Below are 20,512 nucleotides of genomic sequence, written 5' to 3' on the forward strand. Positions count from 1 at the left end.
TGAGTGAAAAAGGTTCAGAGAAAGAAACAGTCATTCCTCATTCAACAAAAATTAAGAGTGCCTATCATGTGCCAGGTAAATTAGCTAAGATGTTCTCATGGAACATGTAATGTGGTAGGTGCTTCAATTAGGAAAGAATTAGGTGATACAAATGAGAACCCAGTCCTAGAAAGGGAGTTAGTGCCAGGGAAGGCTCTGTAGAGAAGCTGATCTTAAGCCATGACCTCCATGATAATTAGAAGTTAGCCAGGTATGGGAGCAAGAGGTGGGATGTCCTAAGAGTAACAGCCTGTGCATAAAGCCCAGGGCAAGAGAGAACATGGTCCAGAGATAAAAAGCAAATATGGCCAGAGCATTGACTGGGCAGAGATAGATGGGAAAGTGTGGGGAGGGAAGGGACAAAGATGAGGCTTGAAAAATAAGCAGGGAGAGGCCTTTCTGTCCTTAATGATACAAGTGACGGGTCAGAGTGGGTCTGAATAAACATTCAGGATATGGCTTGAATGGACCACGGCAAACATGCCAGAACAAACACCAATGTTCAATCCTCCCTTGTCTTTTCAATTCCTACTAAAATAATGGTAGGGAATTTATTTAAAAGGCATAGGCTCACAAGGATAAAATGAAAAACCGGGAAGGACAGCAATGGAAAAGAATGTGAACCAAATTTCAGAAGATGGAAAGCAGATGGATGGGTGATGGCTGAGCAGAGAGGAGGAGGCAGAATGTGTCCATAAGCATGCAGGGTTTTTTGTGTGTGTGTGTGTGTGTGTGTGTATGTAGTTTTAGCCAAGAAGAAGGTTGCGTGTTCCACAGAAACTCTGAAAGGCTCAGGAATTTATCAGTCCAGGTTCCTCTATATAGAGGGGTACTTGTGGAGCAAAACTGAAAACAGAAGAATTGATAGTGATTTTACATAGAGAGAAAACAAACTCCTTGATAACTTCTCTAAGCCCATGCAGCTCCCACTTCAACAGCAGAAAGGATGCTTCCTAACTTGAGGGGTTAAACCAGAGACCAGGGGAGGCCAAAGGCAAGGGTGAGTGAAGTGAAAGTACACCCATTCATTGGTGATGTTTCTCCAGAACCTATTGCCTATTTGGCTCCCAGATAGCTGGAGAGTCCCCTTCTAGTAAATTATGCAAGAGCCTTTCTCTGGAAACTAACTAAACTGACTTACTGAAACTGAAATGTGGGGATGCCACAACAAAATAACTGAACCTGTTTGTTCATTCCATGAAAAAGGTCACCAGTCAACAAGCCCTGTCTCTGAGCAGAGAACTTCTAATCATCTGTCACAGTCTTGCTCTCTGATATGAATGGACAGCCAGGAACCACCAGATATTTGAAGAAAACTCATAACATGAAATAAACAAGACAAAGCATAAGAAAGGAACTTGTGATATGGAAGTGCTGGAAAGGGAAAAGCATGGTCCCTTTAAATGACAGGGAATGGGGGAAGGGAAGTGCTGGGTAGCGGAGGGTGGGGTCCATGGCTAGGGCTAAACCCCCGTGGACCTAGGTGAGGACAGGCATTTCCTGCCTAAATGTTGCATTTGCCAAGCCACCCTGGCCTGCCAAGCCCCCATCCTGTGCCTATAAAAACCCCGAGACCCCAGCAGGCAGACACACAGGCAGCTGAATATTGAGAAAAGCACATCACAGGAGGAACACACGAGTGGCTGGACATCCAGAGGAACTCACCGACAGGAACCGGGTGTGATCGATTCTTCCGGTACTCCAAGGAAAGAATCCAGGATACCGAAAGCCCTCTGACCTTGCGACAAAGTAGAGGTTTAATTGAGATGGTTAAGACAAGGCGCTGATAGACAGAAAAACTAAAAGAGCACCCTGTAACACATGCCCACTGGGGCTTTAGCTGTAAACATTCACCCCTAGATACTGCCATGGGGTCAGAGCCCCACAGTCTCCCTGTCTGTATGCTCTCCTAGAGGTATGAAAAGTGGGGCGCTGAAGAAGCAAGTCACACCCCCACTGTACACCCTGGGAGGGGAACAAGGGAACTTTTCCTGTTTCACTTGGAAGAAACTGAGACAATGTATAGAACAGAAGAAAACTTTAAAAAAAAAAAATACTATAAGAAATATCCACATTGATAATTGCATCCATGGCAGAAAAGACAAATGCAGTAAGAAAGGACATCCAAGAACAAGAAAGAGTGCTTGCAATTAAAAATATCATAACCAATAAATAAATAAATAAATAATCAGTGGAAGTGCTGAATGATAAAGTGGAGAAAATCTTGTAGAAAGCAGACCAAAAAGAAAAACAAAAAGGAGGAGGATGGGAAAAGAGAAAAATAAGGTCAATTTAGGGGCTGAAGAAAGTGAATACTGAGAAAATAGTGTGGGAAGAAAATCAAAGAAAAAATATAAGAAATTTATTTTTACTAATGGACTCAGTTCTTATCTTAGAATAATAAAGGAACCAAAATTCAATCCAAGTAGGATCATCATAGAATTTCAGAATATCAGAAGTAAACCAGAAGGTCCTAATACCTTTTGGGTGACAGAGCAAGGGAAGTCAGACGCAAGCAGTCTTGCTGTCAGACTTCTCAGGAGGAAGTTTAAAAAGCAGAAAACAATGAAACATGACCTCAAAATTTTAAAATAAATAATTTTAAATAAGAGTTCGATAGTCAAATATCAATCAAATGTGAGGTAGGCTAGAGGCATTTTCAGGCAATCAAGTCTTTTATGTACCCTTTTTCTTGAGAAGATACTGGTGGATGTGCTCCTCTATAAGAAAAAGGTAAACCAAGGAAGAGAAAGACATAGAATCCAGGATATAGTTGACCCAAGGGCCCAAAGAGCAAATAGAACAAACAGGAGCAAGAGAATTGAGGCCTCCAGGAAGGTAGAATCCAAGAAAAAAAAGTGGAAATGATAGGTTTCCTAATGTGGCCAGCATTGAGCAGATGAATTACTGACAGTGACAGAGCTTGGGAATGGATTTGTTGATAGTGACACAGAAACCAAGCAAATAAACCCAAAGTAATAATTAGCTCCAGGAAAAAATGAAGAGTTGTTTGGGAAAGGAAATCTAATCATAGAACACAATGAGGCTCAGCAGGGAACACTTTTTACGTAGTAGTAATAATGCTGTAAACACAGTATTTATTTAACCAAAAGTTGAGATATAGTCATATTGGAAAAATAGGGTGAGGGAAAATGTGTGTGTGCATCCATGCTTATAAAAGAGAGCAAACTAAATCATTTCCAAAGGCAGGAAAGTCAATAGATTTCACACATTTAAAAAAATCAAGAAATAGCAAGATAAGAAATGACTACAATTCTCTCAGAGTATCCTCTGAGGAAGGTATGGGGCATGGGGGTAGGGAGGACTGAGGAAGAAGATTTTGCTTTTTACTATAAAACTTTTGTTGTACTCTCTGATCCTTTAAAACTAAATACATGCATTATCTTAGGGATTCATGATTTTTGTAATCTCTGGAAATATTGTGCAAAAATCTATTTGAATATTGCCGCTTAAAATTTTTTCTATTTTTTTCTGTCTGGAACTCCTATTAGACATATGTTGGATTCTCATCTTTTAAGATTTTAACATCTCTTTCCTATTTTCTTTTTTTAAAATTTTATATATATAAATATAAATACAAATATATATATAAATATATGTGTGTGTGTGTATATATATAAATAAATATTGGGGTCTTGCTCTGTTGCCTGGGCTGGAGTGCAGTGGCATGATCACAGCTCAATGAAGCCTCCAATTTCTAGGCTCAAGCAATTCTCTCGCCTCAGTCTCCCAAGTAGCTGGGACTGCAGACTCATGCCACTATGCCCAGCATCTTTCCTATTTTCAGTTTCTTCCTCCATTTTGTTATATTCTTTTAAATTTTTACTATCTAGCTTCTAGGTTGTCAATTCTCTCTCTCCCTGTTTTATTTATTTATTTTTTTTGAGATGGAGTGTTGCTCTGTCGCCAGGTTGTAGCGCAGTGGCGCGATCTCAGCTCACTGCCACCTCCATCCCCCACGTTCAAGCAATTCTCCTGCCTCAGCCTCCTGAGCAGCTGGGACTACAGATGCCCAGCTAATTTTTGTATGTTTAGTAGAGACAGGGCTTCACCATGATGGCCAGGATGGTCTTGATCTCCTGACCTCGTGATCCGCCCACCTCGGCCACCCAAAGTGTTGGGATTACAGGCGTGAGAATGTAATTCTCTCTTTATCAATGTGTGTAATACTTAGCATGTCCACTGAGTTAATTTTGATGAATATATAAAAATTCTATTTAGTCCTTTAAATCATATGCATTTTTTATGGCCTATTTTTTTATTTCTCATGCTTTCAATTTATTTCTTATACCATTATTTTAAAACCTACTTTATCTTCTCTATCCTGAAGTCCTAGTATCTGAAGTTCATGAGAGTCTAATCCTATAGTAAGTTGTTAGAGCTGATTTCCGACTTGCTTAAAGTCAGAAACTTTTGAACTAGATAACGGATAGGACACATCAGAAGAGAAGTTTTTGTGAAGAGGAGAGGAAGGTGACAAGTTCACTTTTAGGCATTACTCAGCATGACTTGGAAGAGCTATTGATGCACCAAAGTGAGTCAATGGAAAGAGGTTTGAATCTAGGTTTTATTCTTCCTTAAAAAGAAAAAAAAAAAAAAAAAAAAAAAGAACTAGTCTTCTAAAATCTAAGATATTTACTTAAGCTGTTAGGCAACCAGCAGGTATTTATAGAGTGCCCATGCAATCTCAAATCTCTGCTCTTATGGGAAAAATAATTAGAAGAAAAATCAGACCTTTTAACATTCTATGGCTAAATTTCCCTCTTCTGAGCTTTGAAAAATTTTTGCATGTTGGTTGTTTAAAGATCACAACAATCCATGGTCTTCTTTCAGAATATAGTGAACATTATTGTGAGGTTCAACATTATTTGCAGAAGAGCTTTTTACTTTCCACCTTGAAACATTTTTTTCTTTGAAAAGTAAGTTCACGAATATGGGCAAATATGCTCAGTAGAGACTCAATATGGATTCAGAGTTTGTGTTAATGTTATTGTGGGTCAGAGCCACAAAGATGCACAAACATCTCTATAAACACTAACATGGGTATAAATGAAAACGATATACCTTTAATCATATAATATATATTCCAGAAAAGGTATTATTCAATGTAGTTCTCGTATAAAATTAAAAAAATTCTTGTAAATTAAAAAGGTAATTATTCCATTATTTAGATGTATCGAGAGTCTGCATGGGCTATCTTAAAGTACAGTGTGTATCACCTGAACTGTCAATACATGCTGTAGTTTATACACACTTAACAATTCAGTAATGTATGCCAGGGTATAACTGAGTCCTAATGGTGTCAAAAGCTGGATTATTCTAGAACTAGACATTAGTTTGGGAATACAGACAGCAAATGGCCAGATGGGCCCTGCAGTAAACTGTTGAAGGCCATTTAAAACCAATCCATGTGTCGATGTATTCCAACAGAGAATTATGGGCAACAAATAGATGAGATACCAAAAATTGTGTTACAATATCTTTGTTAAGCCAGAAATAACATTCCAATTTTATAGGACTTGAACTAAAGCAAATCTTATTCTTTACTTCCCTGTGTAAATAAATGAGCAAAACCAACTCTGTTGTCTAGCAGATTTATGGCCCACAGTACGTGCTCACTATGCAGTTGCTGAATGAACGAATGCCTTGGTATGATGAAGTGGAAAAGGTTATGCATACACTATTCTATCCCTTTCTGGGTCCTGAATGTTTCTGTATACTGCTGTGTGGTTTGGTAGTTTGAGTATGTTTTATTTAGGTGGCTTGCATATGTGAAGTGGAAAGAGGTAAGGTTGGTTGAAGGGTAATTATTTCTTGATGGAAGGATATAAAAAGTATAAACAGATCAGCTATTGCTTAAGCAAACTCAGCTCTTCATTTCTGATCTACAATGCAAATGGTATACAAAATAAGGTTTCATTAAAGAGTGACTGTCACATCAACAGGAAAGAGAATGAAGACCTGCTATGCAGTATTATTAGATATATTGAATTTGTTGTCACTAAGATCAACAAAATACTGCTTTGAAGGACTACACACTGTGACATAGAAATTGCTTTGCTACACAGAACACTCCTTTGATATAATTTTTTTTTTCATTTTATTGTAATGGGGTTATACTTCTAGAAGAAATGAATATCAATTTATTGATGACTTAGACTACTATTTAAAAAGTAATACACCAATTAGAAAGCATCTGTGATAACTAACAATCTATTTTGAAAGAAAAAAAATTAGAATCTTTTTATCACATGATATCCCCACCACATGAAATAACTTCATTATCGTAGGATGTGGAATGGGACGTTTTCTATCATCTTGGTACTTCAGTTGAGGCTCTAATGCTGAGGATTAATACCTACAAACACTAAACAGAGGTGCCAGGCACACCTCTGCAGGACTTGCTAAAGACAGAAATATTATCTGTAAAATATTCTTACCCCATCACTCTCTAACAGCCTACATAAGAAAAGGGTAGAGACTGGGATGCCTGCCAGGAGAAGGGCTGGCATCTCTTTCCCCAAGCTGGATGGCTGCCAAACTGCCGAAACTCAACACCTGCCTCCTTCCACTCCTAGAACAGAGCATAGAATTCTTGGGAGAACCTACTGCATGCCTCCTAAATATAGGGCATAGATCATGGTGATGGCCCTGATTTGAGATTCTGAAGCTAGGAGACTGACCGAAGTTGTCAACATGGCATGTCAAGGAGAAAGGCAAGCAATGGAAGTAGCGTCTATTTTTACCATTCGTAAGGAAGAAGACGCCTGATGTGTTTTCCTCTGGGTCCAGTGGTGCGGGGAGGGAGCTAGGCTTACACAGTATTGAAAGGACCATGTTTTAAGAAGACTGGGCCTATAGGGCAAGGTACATGGAAGTGGGGTATGATCTGAGAAAAGGAGGTGATTAGAAGTCACCCAGACAGGGTTTCATCCATGACAGATATACTACCTCTGTGTATGAGGTCTCCACAGGTGTGTCTCAAAAGAACATAACTAAGTGCCATACAAAAGACCCAACCAAAGGCATCTGATACCTAAGAGAGGCCCTCAAACAGCACCAGCTATGTAACTAGCTTACTCCCCTTTTCTCTCATCCCTCCTCCCAGTCTAGTCCCTACTGCAGGAGCCTGAAGGAGAGGGGAAAAGGCATGAACAGATGTGTAAGTAACTGATCTGTTGAACAGGTTGGACTTTATAGGGTATAATGAGGGAGCAGTTTTAGTTTCCCTTCCACCATTGCCTTCAATCACACTCTCATATCTTCTTCTTGTGGGTGACAACATGGGAAGACATTATGGCTTTCTGGCTTGTGGCTAATTTCTTCTGGTACTGTTAGCATGTTTTTCTCCTTCCTACATTATAATCTAAGGTTAGAAGAGGCCTTTTCAAGCATGGTGCTAAAGGTAGAAACCACAAAAGAAAAGAATGGACTTGGTCGGGAGTGGTAGCTCATGCCTGTAATCCCAGCACTTTGGGAGGCCGAGGCAGGTGGATCAACTGAGGTCAGGAGTTTGAGACTAGCTTGGCTAACATGGTGAAACCCTGTCTCTACTAAAAATACAAAAAATTAGCCAGGTATGGTGGCACACACCTGTAATCCCAGCTACTTGGGAGGCTGAAGCAGGAGAATTGCTTGAACCCAGGAGGCGGAGGTTGCAGTGAGCTGAGACTGCACCACTGCATTCCAGCCTGGGTGACAGAGCAAAACTCTGTCTCAAAAAAAAAAAAAAAAAAAAAAAAGAATGGACTCATCTGTGTAAAATGAAATACTATATCACAAATTTCATAAATACAACTGAAAGACAACCCACAAAACTGTAAGAAATATTTGTAACATACACTACAGAGTTAATCAGTTAACTCTTGGAAATCAGTGGGGGCTCACTGTCAGGTTCAATTAGCTCCCTCTACTAGATGACCTAGTAGCTGTGTGACTTCAGGTGATTCACTTAACATCTCCAGGCTTCAGTTTCCTTTTCTAAAAAGGGGGATATAATACCATTACTGACTTTAGTGGGTTGTGGGGAGGATTAAATAAGCTAATTTATGTAAAGCACTTAGCACAGCATCCAGGCAAGAGTATGTACTCAAATAAACCTCAGCCTTTTATCCTCATTACCATCATCAAATCTCCAAGTGGCAAGTGATGGGCAGTAAAAATTGATTTGTAACCATTCTTCCCCTATTTTGTCTGTATTAGCATAGTTTTCCAGAATAAGCATGTGTTATTTTGGTAGGGAAGATACACAAACTATTTCAATTTAAAAATAAGAATAAAGTCATTTGTGAGCCTCTGCCAACATTACAAAGTAGAGAAAAGCGGCTGTAGTTTCTTACTTGGGCTATAGATGATCCCCCTGTTCAATTTGTTGTACATAATGTCCCTGTGCTATTGGATAGGCAAGATGGTTCTCCTCCAATGGAGGCAAGAGCCATCTGGTCATTCATTGATAGAAATAAATATCTGATTACCAATTATGTTTCCACTGATCAGTATATACACGTACAAGACACACAAAAGATACAAGGGCCTTAGAAAACAGTCACAGGAATGGAATCAAACATTTTGTATCACAGCATTGTATTATGTTGTCACATTGGGTTTTACTTGTTTATCATATCACCTCATTTACCCTAATGAAAAATTACTCCTCGGACTCAGTTTCCTTTACTGGCTTCACCATTCATTCTGGGCACAATTTTATAAAAATAAGGCAAATGGAAAGATACTGATGTCACTGTCAGATGAAGCAAAACCACATGAGAGGCCCTGGCTCTGGTGCTCATTTAGGTTAGGTTGAAGTAAGAGGGAAGAAGTTCTGGGATGTATGTGTCACAGTATTTGAAATGGCTGCCTTCTGCAAACAAGCTCAATTTACAAGAGAAGCACACATAAGGTAGAGGAGGGTTTCAAGTTTTAAACTATGTTACTAAGTACACATTTGGTTCTAAACTTTAAAGCAGCGCTGAATTGCATTTGGATAGAGTTATAGCATTGCTTTAAACACACACGCACACCCAGAGACACACACCATGGAGGTAATCCAGTTACTCCTGCAGCACAGATGTGCACAAGAATGCTCTAAGTGATTAAGATAGGGCTTTAAAGTTAGTTAATTACAAACATCTCTTTTTCTATGATCAACACTGATATCAGCTTGAGTTCTGGTTGGTGGAATTTAAATTTCAATCTAGATTTAAATGTTAAGATGCCCTTTGGACTTGCTCTTGTGCTGTAGAATTGGCTTAGTGTGGGGGCCATCAGTATGTAAACTCCTTCGATCAGTTCTAACAGTTTTAAAAGCAGAATTCTGTTTACCTCATATTATTAAACAGAGCTTCTTGTAAATAGCACTTATCCTTCCTTGGAAGGAAGGATAACAAAAGTCATAAATGTATTATTATAAAACCTATTTTGATAGAAAAGAAATCACTTGTCATTAACAAAGCAACCACACCACTCCGCTCTGATTACTGGCATGATCCTTTCTAAAAACACCATAGGACTGTTGAGAAGGTAAGGTATAACAACGTATAGGAAAGTGTTCAGTATAGTGGTTGGCACAAATACTTGCTTAACAAAGTTGAGTGTTGCAAAATGAAGGTTATTGCCAGAGAAAGTGAACCTAGAGAGTTACAATAAACATGTATTTATTTTTATTAGTCCAAATTTTATTTTCACAAGACTTAAATATCAAACTCTCAACCTATAGATGTTATATTGGAAAAATATTTCTGCTACTGGAGATTTTTAAAGTTACAGTCACATTAAAGTCGAAAAGGACAAATGAGGCTGCTTCCAACTGGCCTTACATTCCCCGACCTAAGCTACATGCAAGAGAATACAAGGTCACTTCTGGCCTCCTGGAGCCATGATGATGAGACCATGCTTCCACCAATGAGCAGAACAATCCAATTTCCCTGAATTACTAAAGAATGGATAAATTAGGTCATCTTCTAACAAAATATATATTGTTCTTCTACTGGAAAACAATATGGATACACTCTTTGAAAGAGAGATATGTGATCATTCCTGTCTGCTAGGATTAATGAATCTGTTGGTGTTAATGGCAAAGAAACTTGTCTGCAAAAGAATGGCCTTTTCATTTTGTCTTATTTGTAGTTTGCTCACAACACGAGAGAGGATGGTAACTACGCCAGTTAAATTTCCCTCTCACTAAGGTAGTCACATACGTCTGAGAAACAGGACTGTGAGGGGATTTGTAGGGTGTCTATGTAAAAATTCATCAGTAGGAGAGTGAGAGTAGCAAAATACTTTTAGAATCAAATTGCCCTGGACTCAAATTTCAGGGTCACCATCTAACAGGTAAGTAACCCTGGGCCAATATGATAACCTAGCTGAGCCTTTTGTTTTTCACTTATCAAATAAGAACAAGCTCCTAAAGATGTTTTAAGGATTAGTTGAAATGGTGTATGGCTACCTAATGCATCCCTTATTAAGAGGGAGATTATGCCTCAATAAATTCATTTCACACTGAGACTAACTTCCCCAGAAGGACAACATACCTGCTTAGCCTAGACAAAGTGGTTGCTGATGTTTTGGGTTATCATTATTAGAAAGAGATTCCTGGTAAAGTCCCAGAATTGGTTGATGAATTTATATATTTTCTTATATTTATTTTTATGTCTGCTCTAAATAGCCCCACTGAATTTCTCACCTTGCACTGGTGGCTACTGCTCATGGTAGTGGTCTAAAAACCTTCCAGACACCTGAGTTGTGAGGATGGCAAACAACAATGATGACAACCACCACCCCCCTTCCCTTGTAATTTGTTCTCTTCTTCCATTATTTCTGATTGGTGTAGTTGCACTAAGAACTCAAAGAAAATCATGGATAAATAGGAAAGATTTGTTTGAGGAATATTATTCAAATAGGTTAAGTGCAGATTCTTGAGAACTGACTTTAAAAAAACATGCTAGCAAAGCTCAGGGAGGGGAGAAAAGAACACGAAAAAATCCGTAACTAGACACAGAATCAAAATTTTCATTCTTAAGACTCCTTTCCTCTTTTTCCTTTCTCTTAGTCAAAACACTGTCAAGTCATAACTTATACAAAGAGTACTGAAAAGCTTTCAGATAGGTAGACATTATCTTCCTATTGTGTTATTATAATTACATTGTGTTAAAGGTTCAATTCTATAACCTGTATATAATCATACAGGATAGTGTGAATGTGTGTGTGTGTGTGTGTGTACACATCTGCATTCATTTGCATTTTTCTAGAAAGGAGTTCATAGATTTCACTTAATTTCTAAAGAGATTCATGACATTCCCATGAGGTTGAGAAGAATTCATTCATTCCATGAATATATTTTGTACATACTTTTAGGTACTATGGTAAGCAAAGGAACACATGGAAGACAGTGCTTGGCCTTTGCAGTTTAGAGTGTAGCAAATGATTTGAATAAGGGGGTTGCAGTGAGGTGAAAGTATTAATCTTACCACCTTATGAATTACTCTTCTCTCCTAATTCTACCCTAACCCATCTCAATCTTCTTCCCCAGTCCCACGATCTCCTTGGGACAAATTCTCCATATTAAGCACTATTAATATAGTGCTTAATAATCAGCTTCACTGATGTTGTTCAAGTAACCTGCAGTGGCCTCTCTACTTTATCCTGAAAAGTTCAGTTCAATGTCTACCTTCCCTAAGACACTTTTTCTGAAACTCCTGAATGTTGTTGACTACTTATCAGCCATGACTGCTGGTTCCATGTACCTTTGTTTTTTCTTCCCAATTAAAAGTAAGCTCTAGGAAGCAGGAATCATGTCTTACATATAATATTTTTGTTTGTGTTTCTGCCTAGCTTGGGCCTACTCTAAATGATTGTTTCCTGCTAAAGAAGATGAATAGACTTAAGGCTGGTTCTCTAACCTAGATTCAAATGAAGGAAGAAGGAAGTCTTCTTAGAAGGAACTCTTAAAAAAAAAGATGTTGAGAGTGTAGAGGAAAATAAATGACAAGAGAAGAATCAGTAAAATAATGTGTCAAGAGAGACAGGAGAAAGATATGCAATCGGAAGTATACGAGAGGTGCTAGGCTCTCCATGGAGGTGATTACAGAGGCACTATGAAGCTCTAGGAGCGTTCTCAGACCTGCGGAGGGAGGCACAATGCTGTTAATAATTGCAGTCAGAAAAGAAACTTCAGGGAACTTGTTCATTTCTGTGAACGAAGCTGTAGCCAAGCTAAGACGCACGTTGTCTTCCTACGGCATGAATCTTAGTGTGAGATGGAGCTTGCCAAGACTCATAAAATGTACCCACTTCTGTTCATTCGAGTGGGAACAAACGTTCCTGCCAGACAAAGCTCACAATGCTAATGGATCTTACTGCAGTTGCACATCAGAAGTTTTAAAATACTGGGGAATTTGAAGATATGATTGATGCCTAGAACCTATTTCCAAAGACTGATTCACAATTGATCTGGGATGGGGCCTGAGAACTGTTATTTTTTTTATACCAGGTAGTTCTAGGTTGTCACCAGAATTGAAAACTACTCTAACTGCCATCTAGGAAGAAAATTTAATGGCTTGGGTGTAATGGCAGGATACCCTTTTGGTACTAATCGTTTTCAAAAGTGAAGGCCATAACCTTAGAAGAGAAAATTGGATATAAAGAGTAAACAGGTGGCTACCCAGACAGTGCTAAGAGTTGCTTTTGTAGACTCGAACAAGAAAAAATACACAGAGAAAGTGTTTTTCATGAAGCCAAGAAAGAATGTCCCTAATTTGCCAACATCACCAAGAAGCTTTTAAACTGAATTTTGGAAGGAAGAGCGGGAGAGAAATACTCAGATACAATCATAAAACCTGAAGCCATGGAGGATAAAACAAAGCAGCAAGTGGTAAAAGTGCCCAAAGAAATTTAGGAAAAAATTAAAGGGAAGCCAGTAGTGATGAAAATTTTGAGCCTAAGTCTGTACATCAAAGTTTAAGCAAGAAGCTAATTTACTTGGAATTTTTATGCAGTTTATGAAATTTTTATGCTTTTAGGGGGTATGATTACTTCTTCTTTTTTTTCTTGAGACAGAATCTCACTCTGTTGCCCAGGCTGGAGTCAGTGGCGCGATGTCGGCTCACTGCAACCTCTGCCTCACGGGTTAAGTGAGTCTCCTGCCTCAGCCTCCCAAGTAGCTGGGACTATAGGCATGTGCCACACGTTTAGGTGTGTGGCTAAAAAAATTAGCACCAGATTTTTTTTTTGTATTTTTAGTAGTGATGGGGTTTCACCACACTGGCCAGACTGGTCTCAAATTCCTGACCTCATGATCTGCCCACCTCAGCCTCCCAAAGTGCTGGGATTACAGGCATGAGCCACCACTCCCGGCCCTGGGGTATGATTATTTTTAAGATGTTGCAAGGCAATGAGAGATAGGAAGCACTGTGATGATTAAAAGTGCAAGCTTTGGAATGTGACAGTTCTGGGTTCAAATCCTAACCTTATCACTTACTAATGGTGTAGCTTTTGGTAAGCTACTTAACTTCCCCAAGCCTCAGTTTCCTCATAGGCAAAATGGGAAGAATTATATCTACATCATAGGAATTACCATAAGCATTAATATAGTTAGTATCAAATGAACTTGAAGATGTTAATAATCCAGCACCGAATGTGGAACATAGTCTTTACTTAATAAATACTTGCTTTCGAATAGTAGTGCTATTGTTAAGAATAAACCCTAGCCAAAATGGAAACTTTGTTCCAAAGGATAAAAGATTTGCTCAAAAGAAAGAGCCATGTACATCACGAAAATCATAGTATCTATCTTGCAGATTATAAACCCAAGGGTGGAGGCATTTTGGGAAAAAGAGAAAGTGGTGGTGATATTTGTTAGAAAATGCACTCCAGACTGCCAGGCCAGGTAGAGGATATGGTTTGGTAACAGAGATTGTAAAACTGGAGGAGAAGTACATAAAGTGGTCGTGGGGGACTTCAACCATGAGGACACCATCTGGAAGTGTTGCTTGGCAAAAACACAACATTGGATAAATTCTTGACTTACTTTCTTAAGAGTTTAAGCTCAAAGAAGGCAGATGATGCAAGTAGAGAAACTACTTTTCTGGACTTAAATCAGACAAACTGGGATAAAGGGTGAGTGCAGGATGTGGAAATGATCAGGAACTTGAAAGAAAAGTGGCCACTTAGCATTGTGAAACTCAAGAGGGGAAAAAAATAGGGACTAGATAGAATTTGGTATATGTTTAGATTACAGAAAACTTTCAAAACCATGAGACAGAAGGTAACTATTATCCCACGGAAAAGATGATGTGAAAAGTACAAAAAATACTTTGGCTTATAAAATAATGGCTACTTCCAAAGAAATACTAAAAGAAAAACAAACACTGTTCTACTGTACACTTTCAACACTTCTGACACCAAATGTGTTTTTTCTCCACAATGACCAATTCTCTAACACCAACATGGTGTTCTACAATTCAGTTTAATTCTGAGACTACATACTGGAGTTAAGGGTTAAGTACTACAAGACTGCCCCACTTTAGATGCCAAGTCTGAGCCTTAAATACTTCTGACCAACAGCTATAAATTGGTGTTCCCACAACCCCTCTTTGGGTTTGATAATTTGCTAGAACAGCTCACAGAACTCAGGAAAACAGTTTACTTACTAGATGACTGGTTTATTGTAAAAGGATACATCTCAGGAACAGCCCAGTGGAAGAGATGCATAGGACAAACCACAGGGAAAGGGACATGGAGCCTCTATGCCCTCTCCAGCAGCATCCCCCTCCCAACACCTTCATGTGCTCATCAACCTGAAAGCTTTCCAAACCCTGTGGGTTTACAGGGAGGTTCCATTAGGTAGGCATGACTGATTACATCATTGGCCATTGCTGACTGAACTCAACCTCCATCCAGTCCCTCTTTCTTATCAGAAGGTCTGAGTATAGGTGGGGCCAAAAATTCCAACCCTCTAATCACATGGTTGGTCCCTCTGGCAAGCAGCCCCTCCTCCTTAGGGGCTTTCCAAAAGTCACACAGGCACGAACCTAAACTCAGGTGCGGTTGAAAGAGACTCTCTATGAACAACAAAAAAACACTCCTTTCAACTTCACAGCTCCTATCACTCAGGAAACTCCATGCATTTTAGGAACTCTGTATCAGGAACCTGAGGCAAAGATCAAATACCTATTTCTTATTATATCATTGTATCACAAACACACAAGCAAGCAGTGGGGTCACATGGGATGAGTGGATGCAGCAATGCGGGTACAGAATAAAACTGAGAAGAGTCAAGTCTTCGAATATACAGGATTCTTACACTGTCAAGGAGTCCCCTTGTTCTCTGCTGTTTGTTCTCTGTTCGAGGAAAACAAACTAGGGTGAATGGGTGTAAGTGAGGGAATAACATTTTGGAGGTAAAATGTATGAACAATCAGAGCCAATGACCACTAAGATACCTGCTAATACAAAATTCTAGCATAATTTTTTTAGATCTCTAGGTTAGATCAGAGTCCTGGACATAGTAATGCAAGGCTAGCTTCCAGGCTTAATACCCACCACCAGGAAAGCTAGGTGTTTCATCCATGTGTACACACACCACCACACATTCCTCTCGCACTTGTTATTATTTGTCTGCCTGCCATCCCAGCCTTTATGCCATATGGATGATTCTATCCTGTTCACTTTTGTACTGCAACACCTAGCACTAATCCTGGCACTGAAACATATAGTCATTTGCTTTATATTGGAATTTAGACACGTTAGTGGCCGGTGTCTTAGGCTTCATTCAAAAAATGAGATTGCAAGAGAATGAGAGATGGAGGGTTGCCGGTTATCACAACTTGGATTTACAATCCATCTCTAGTTTACTTTCTCAGGATATTCCATTTGAAAATGAAAAAAACAAATCTTAGTTTTTAAACTGAATTTGCCGATGTTCCTCCTTCCACTTTACTAAAAGTATCACAGTATATACGTTTCATTCTTGAGTGGAGTTCAATTACAGTCAATGTCTGTCTGAAAATTTCTCCATCTCCTTCAAATTACCTGGTGCTCGATCTCCTGTTTTATTTTGTCATGTTTTATCTTGTTTTAAGGAGTGGAGGTTGGGAATGAACCCTTTAGTGATACCCTGAAACACATTAAATTTTCTCAAGGGTTAGTCTCTCAGGCAAGTTCCCAACACTCATGGACAAGAAAACTTATCCATCCTGATGTATTGTTTAGCCATATCCTCTAGTAATCTGAGAAAACAGATAGCATGGCAACTAATATAGTTTTGAAATTTGTCCCTGCCCAAAGCTCATGTTGAATTGTAATCCCAAATGCTGGAGGTAGAGCCCAGTGGAAGGTGTTTGGGTTATGGGGGCGAATCTGTCATGGCCTGGTGCTGTCTTTGTGATAATGAGTTTTTGTCAGACTTGGTCATTTAAAAGTGTGTGTCAACTCCCCTGCCCTCTTCTTCCCTGCTTCAGTCATGTAGGATGTGTCTGCTTCCCCTTCTACTTCCACCATGATTGTAAGTTTCCTGAGGCCTCCCCAGCCATGCTTCCTGTACAGCCTATGGAACCATGAGCCAATGAAACCTCTTTTCTTGATAAACTACCCAGTCACAGGTAGTTCTTTAGAGCAATGCAAAAATGAACTAATAGAGCAACCTTCAACAGAAATGTTTTTTAAGCTTGAGTATAATAAAAATATTGTACTCTTCTTAAAAGCAAGCACGAGATATTGCTCATTTCCTTATTCAACAGGCTATGTGCTTTGAAAAAGCACTATATTTTTAATCAGTGTTACAATTTAAATTTTTATAAAAAGACCATAGCTATTTTATAAAAGTAACTATCATCACAGAATCTATATGTCAAATGTAAAAAAAAAAATGGCTATCAATTCACAAAGGAATTTAACATTTGACAGATGTGTAGAACCTCTGAGGCATACATTTGTCAAGTTTCAAACAGTCAAATAATAATGGTATAAGCAAAAGAAAAGTTTAAACATTTTTTCCATTTCAACAGTTTTGAGAACAGAACTGGCTTATAATCTAGTTAGAAATATACCTCAAAAAATGAAATACCACATCAATTTAGTTAGAGCATATTTACTCTGAAAATTCAGGTCCTTTCCCATCCTTTTAGGCTTTTTCAATGTAGTGTTGCTAGATGAAGCTGCAAAGAAATGGGCATTTGAAAGCAAACAGGGCACCCTAAATCACCTATCCATTCCTTATTTCACTGTATCTTTCTATTAAACTAATCCCAGATACCAGGATACCATGTAATTTCCTGGTTGGTGGAAATCCCTGTAATCAGGATATTTAGAACTGATGTCTCCTTTAACTGGGCTCCTTTTGTACTGTATACAATACAGAGGGAAATGCTATCATAACACTTCAATAGTTAACTGACTTTATGAGAAAAATAGTTCCAAATGTTTCTTAAAACCTTCCAAACCACACCAAAGACCATTATTGTAATATTATGTTTCCCTATTGCCTCCATTATTTAAGCTTGCCTCTCTTGAAATGATACTTGGATGAGAAAGTTAGGTTTATATAATGTATAAATTGTTTCCAAAGGAAAAGCCTTGGCTGCATAATTATTATATATGTAGAGATGCCAGATAATTTGTTTTCAATGGCTCTTCTTTATTAATTGACAAAAGAATATATTTAAAGCTTTTGGTTACTGAAGGTTTTGGACAGAACTAATATTTTTTGTCTCTAAACTAAGCTATCTAAGTAGGCTTTGTGTAATTCTATTAAATTTAATACTGAATACAAACAAGATTACATATCATATTACATTTAAAAACACTTCCTTATTATCTGTGTGTCTGTAACACCATGTTGTACACCTTAAATAGACATGATAAAATTTATTTTTTTAAAAAGAAGGTATCTACATTTTTGGTACCATATACATAATCCACATACACTGTGTATCATTTAAGTCCATTTACAGTAACATTATATTTTAGAGAGTCCAATTTCAAAAAGAACCTTAATGGCAGGTTAGCATTGGATTCATTCCTATGGTGCTCCTGTTGCAACTTTAAGTGTCTCATTTCAAGCGCTTTTGCAACAGGATTCTTTTGGGGGGTAATCAAAGGTAGTATATTCAATAAATAGCCTAAAGATAGAAACAGCCCAAATGTCCCTTCATAGATAAATGAATAAACCAATTGTGGCATACACATACAATAGATTATTCAGCCATAAAAAGGAATGAACTAGTGCTACATGCTAAAATATGAATGAACCTTGAAAAATTATGCTAAGGCAAAGAAACAAGATATAAACAGTCACATATTTTATGATTCAATTTATGCGAATATATAAATCCAAGGAGATAGAACACAGATTGATGGTTGTCAGGGGCTGGGGAGAAGTAGGAATGAGGAGAAACTACTTAATAGGTAAGCAGTTTTCCTTTGGAGTGATGGAAACATTTTAGAACTAAATGGAAATGGTGCTTAAACAACAATGTGAATGAACTAAACGCCACTGAATTCTTTACCTTAAAATGGTTAATTTTATACTATGTGGATTTCACTTCAGTACATTTTTGTACAACAATTAAGTGGGAAATATTTTACCGTCCACCCATAATGAGATGTCATTTAGTGCTGACTAAGAACATGGATGAATTTCATGTTCAACCCTCACCTAATGCCAGCTTGTCTCCAGACTTGGGAGGAGGGATGTACACCCTAAGCAGAGGGACCTAGGGGTGACAGCTCATGAGCACATGTGTCACAAAAGTCAGAGGAGATGCTGAAGGCCATGGGGGCAGGGACAGAAAACAAACGAATAAATAACCTGAGACCACTCTGTTCTGTTTTGAAACTTAAATAATAATCCTTCTTAAATGTGATGTAAAATATTCTACAAAGAAATATCTTTCAGATAATTATCTCAAAATATAGTATAATACTCATCAATGCCTAAGAAAAACGATTTTCTACTTTATGATAAAACTCTTTAGATATATGTAATACATGCAGGCAGAAAAAGAAAAAGGACTCTGGAATTCTAGAATTTGAGAAAATGGATATAAAAAGCTCCTCATAACAACTCAATAGTACAATCTCATTAAAACTTTTTGCAATATAGCATTTCAATAGCTAGATGATTACAGGAGAAAAATAATTCCACTAGTTCCATTTTAGAAAGAAGGTAGACATGAAATTTACAAGCACTTGGTTCAAATCTCAGCTCTGCCACTTATTGTTTGACTTTGGCCAAAATATCAATGTCTCTGAGCCTCTGTGTCTTCACCAACAGAAGGCTGGTAATAATGCTTACAATTTTATGAATTAAATTATAATGGCTATGCCTGGCACATGGCAAATACTCGAGAAATATTTTTCCTTAACTCCACTTGCCTCTTTTCCCTGATAAAAAAAATTTATTCATAATCATTCATTGTGTAAATATCCATATCAAATCAATAACCAAGAATGTTTTTCCTGTGTTGAGTGTCTTGATTAAGTTGTACATACTTTGACTTACTTCAGTGTTTGAGACATAAAAACATATATATAACATATATATTACATATACATTACATATGCACACATTACATATATATGTAATATATACGTTTGTCTCATATCTTAATGCCAGTTCTAAAAAAGTTTTGCTTTTTGAACTGTTGAAAAACAATGATATAATTCTCTCTATACCTGTAGAATCTTCAAAAGACGTGAGAAAAAATGTAGTTTCCTTTTAAACGATTTGTTCATTATTGAGTACTTTCTCAAAAACAAGAAGCAATTACTGTATACCCAATATTGTATGCAATAAAACACTCCAAAATAACTCCCGAGAATTGTTCCTGTTGTCTGAGGAGCTTACAATGTGAGTAGGAGAGGGGAATAACAACAATAGCAGCAATCGTAAAACCTTGTGAAACAAAATCTTATTTTTTTCCTGTGGACTTACCACATACACAGTCTTAAATTGATGTTGTATATGAAATTGAATTCTACCCCTCAATAAAATTAAATTTAAATTTAGGATTAAAATTAAGGGATGGCATGTGGATTTTATGTTGTTTTATGAAGAAGCATGACATAGTTTATGTAATATTAAACACAACATGTAGAAGAACCTTTGCTTTTTCCTACTTTCTGTCAGAAAAAAATATCCTTTTTGCTGGCTTTCATGTACATTTTGTGACTCTGGTGACTACACAACTGAGATTTTATACCAACCACAGAATTTGAGACCTGCCAGGGACCAGGGAAATTATTGAATTTTACCCCGTTTTTCAGGTGTGGAGTCAAAGGTCTAGAAAGCACCTTTTCTCAAAGTGTGTTCTCGAAAATACTTCTTCAGGATTTTAATAAGTATTCCATTTTAAAAAAAATTCTTCCCTTAAATAAGTTTTAGATATACTACCTTAAATGAAATTTGACAGGCTTACTTACTGCAGAATTCTCAAATAATTGAATATGCGAACGTGCT

The 20,512-nt window shown here is 37.8% G+C and overlaps 1 protein-coding gene across 11 annotated transcripts in view; it reads right to left on the reverse strand.

The window, feature by feature from the left end:
* Positions 1-20,512, reverse strand: part of GTDC1 (glycosyltransferase like domain containing 1) — a 393,529-nt gene that overhangs the window by 74,213 nt on the left and 298,804 nt on the right. For 3 of the 11 annotated variants that reach the window (XM_023217485.2, XM_023217483.2, XM_023217482.2), the window contains exon 8: positions 1,705-1,777. The exons of the other annotated variants lie outside the window; for them this stretch is intronic. In XM_023217485.2, coding sequence (XP_023073253.1) covers positions 1,705-1,777 — 73 coding nt within the window. The remainder of the gene's footprint in view (positions 1-1,704; positions 1,778-20,512) is intronic. 11 annotated transcript variants of the gene reach the window in all.

This window comes from Piliocolobus tephrosceles, chromosome 11 (genome assembly GCF_002776525.5).
Source record: "Piliocolobus tephrosceles isolate RC106 chromosome 11, ASM277652v3, whole genome shotgun sequence".
Classification (NCBI taxonomy): domain Eukaryota; kingdom Metazoa; phylum Chordata; class Mammalia; order Primates; family Cercopithecidae; genus Piliocolobus; species Piliocolobus tephrosceles.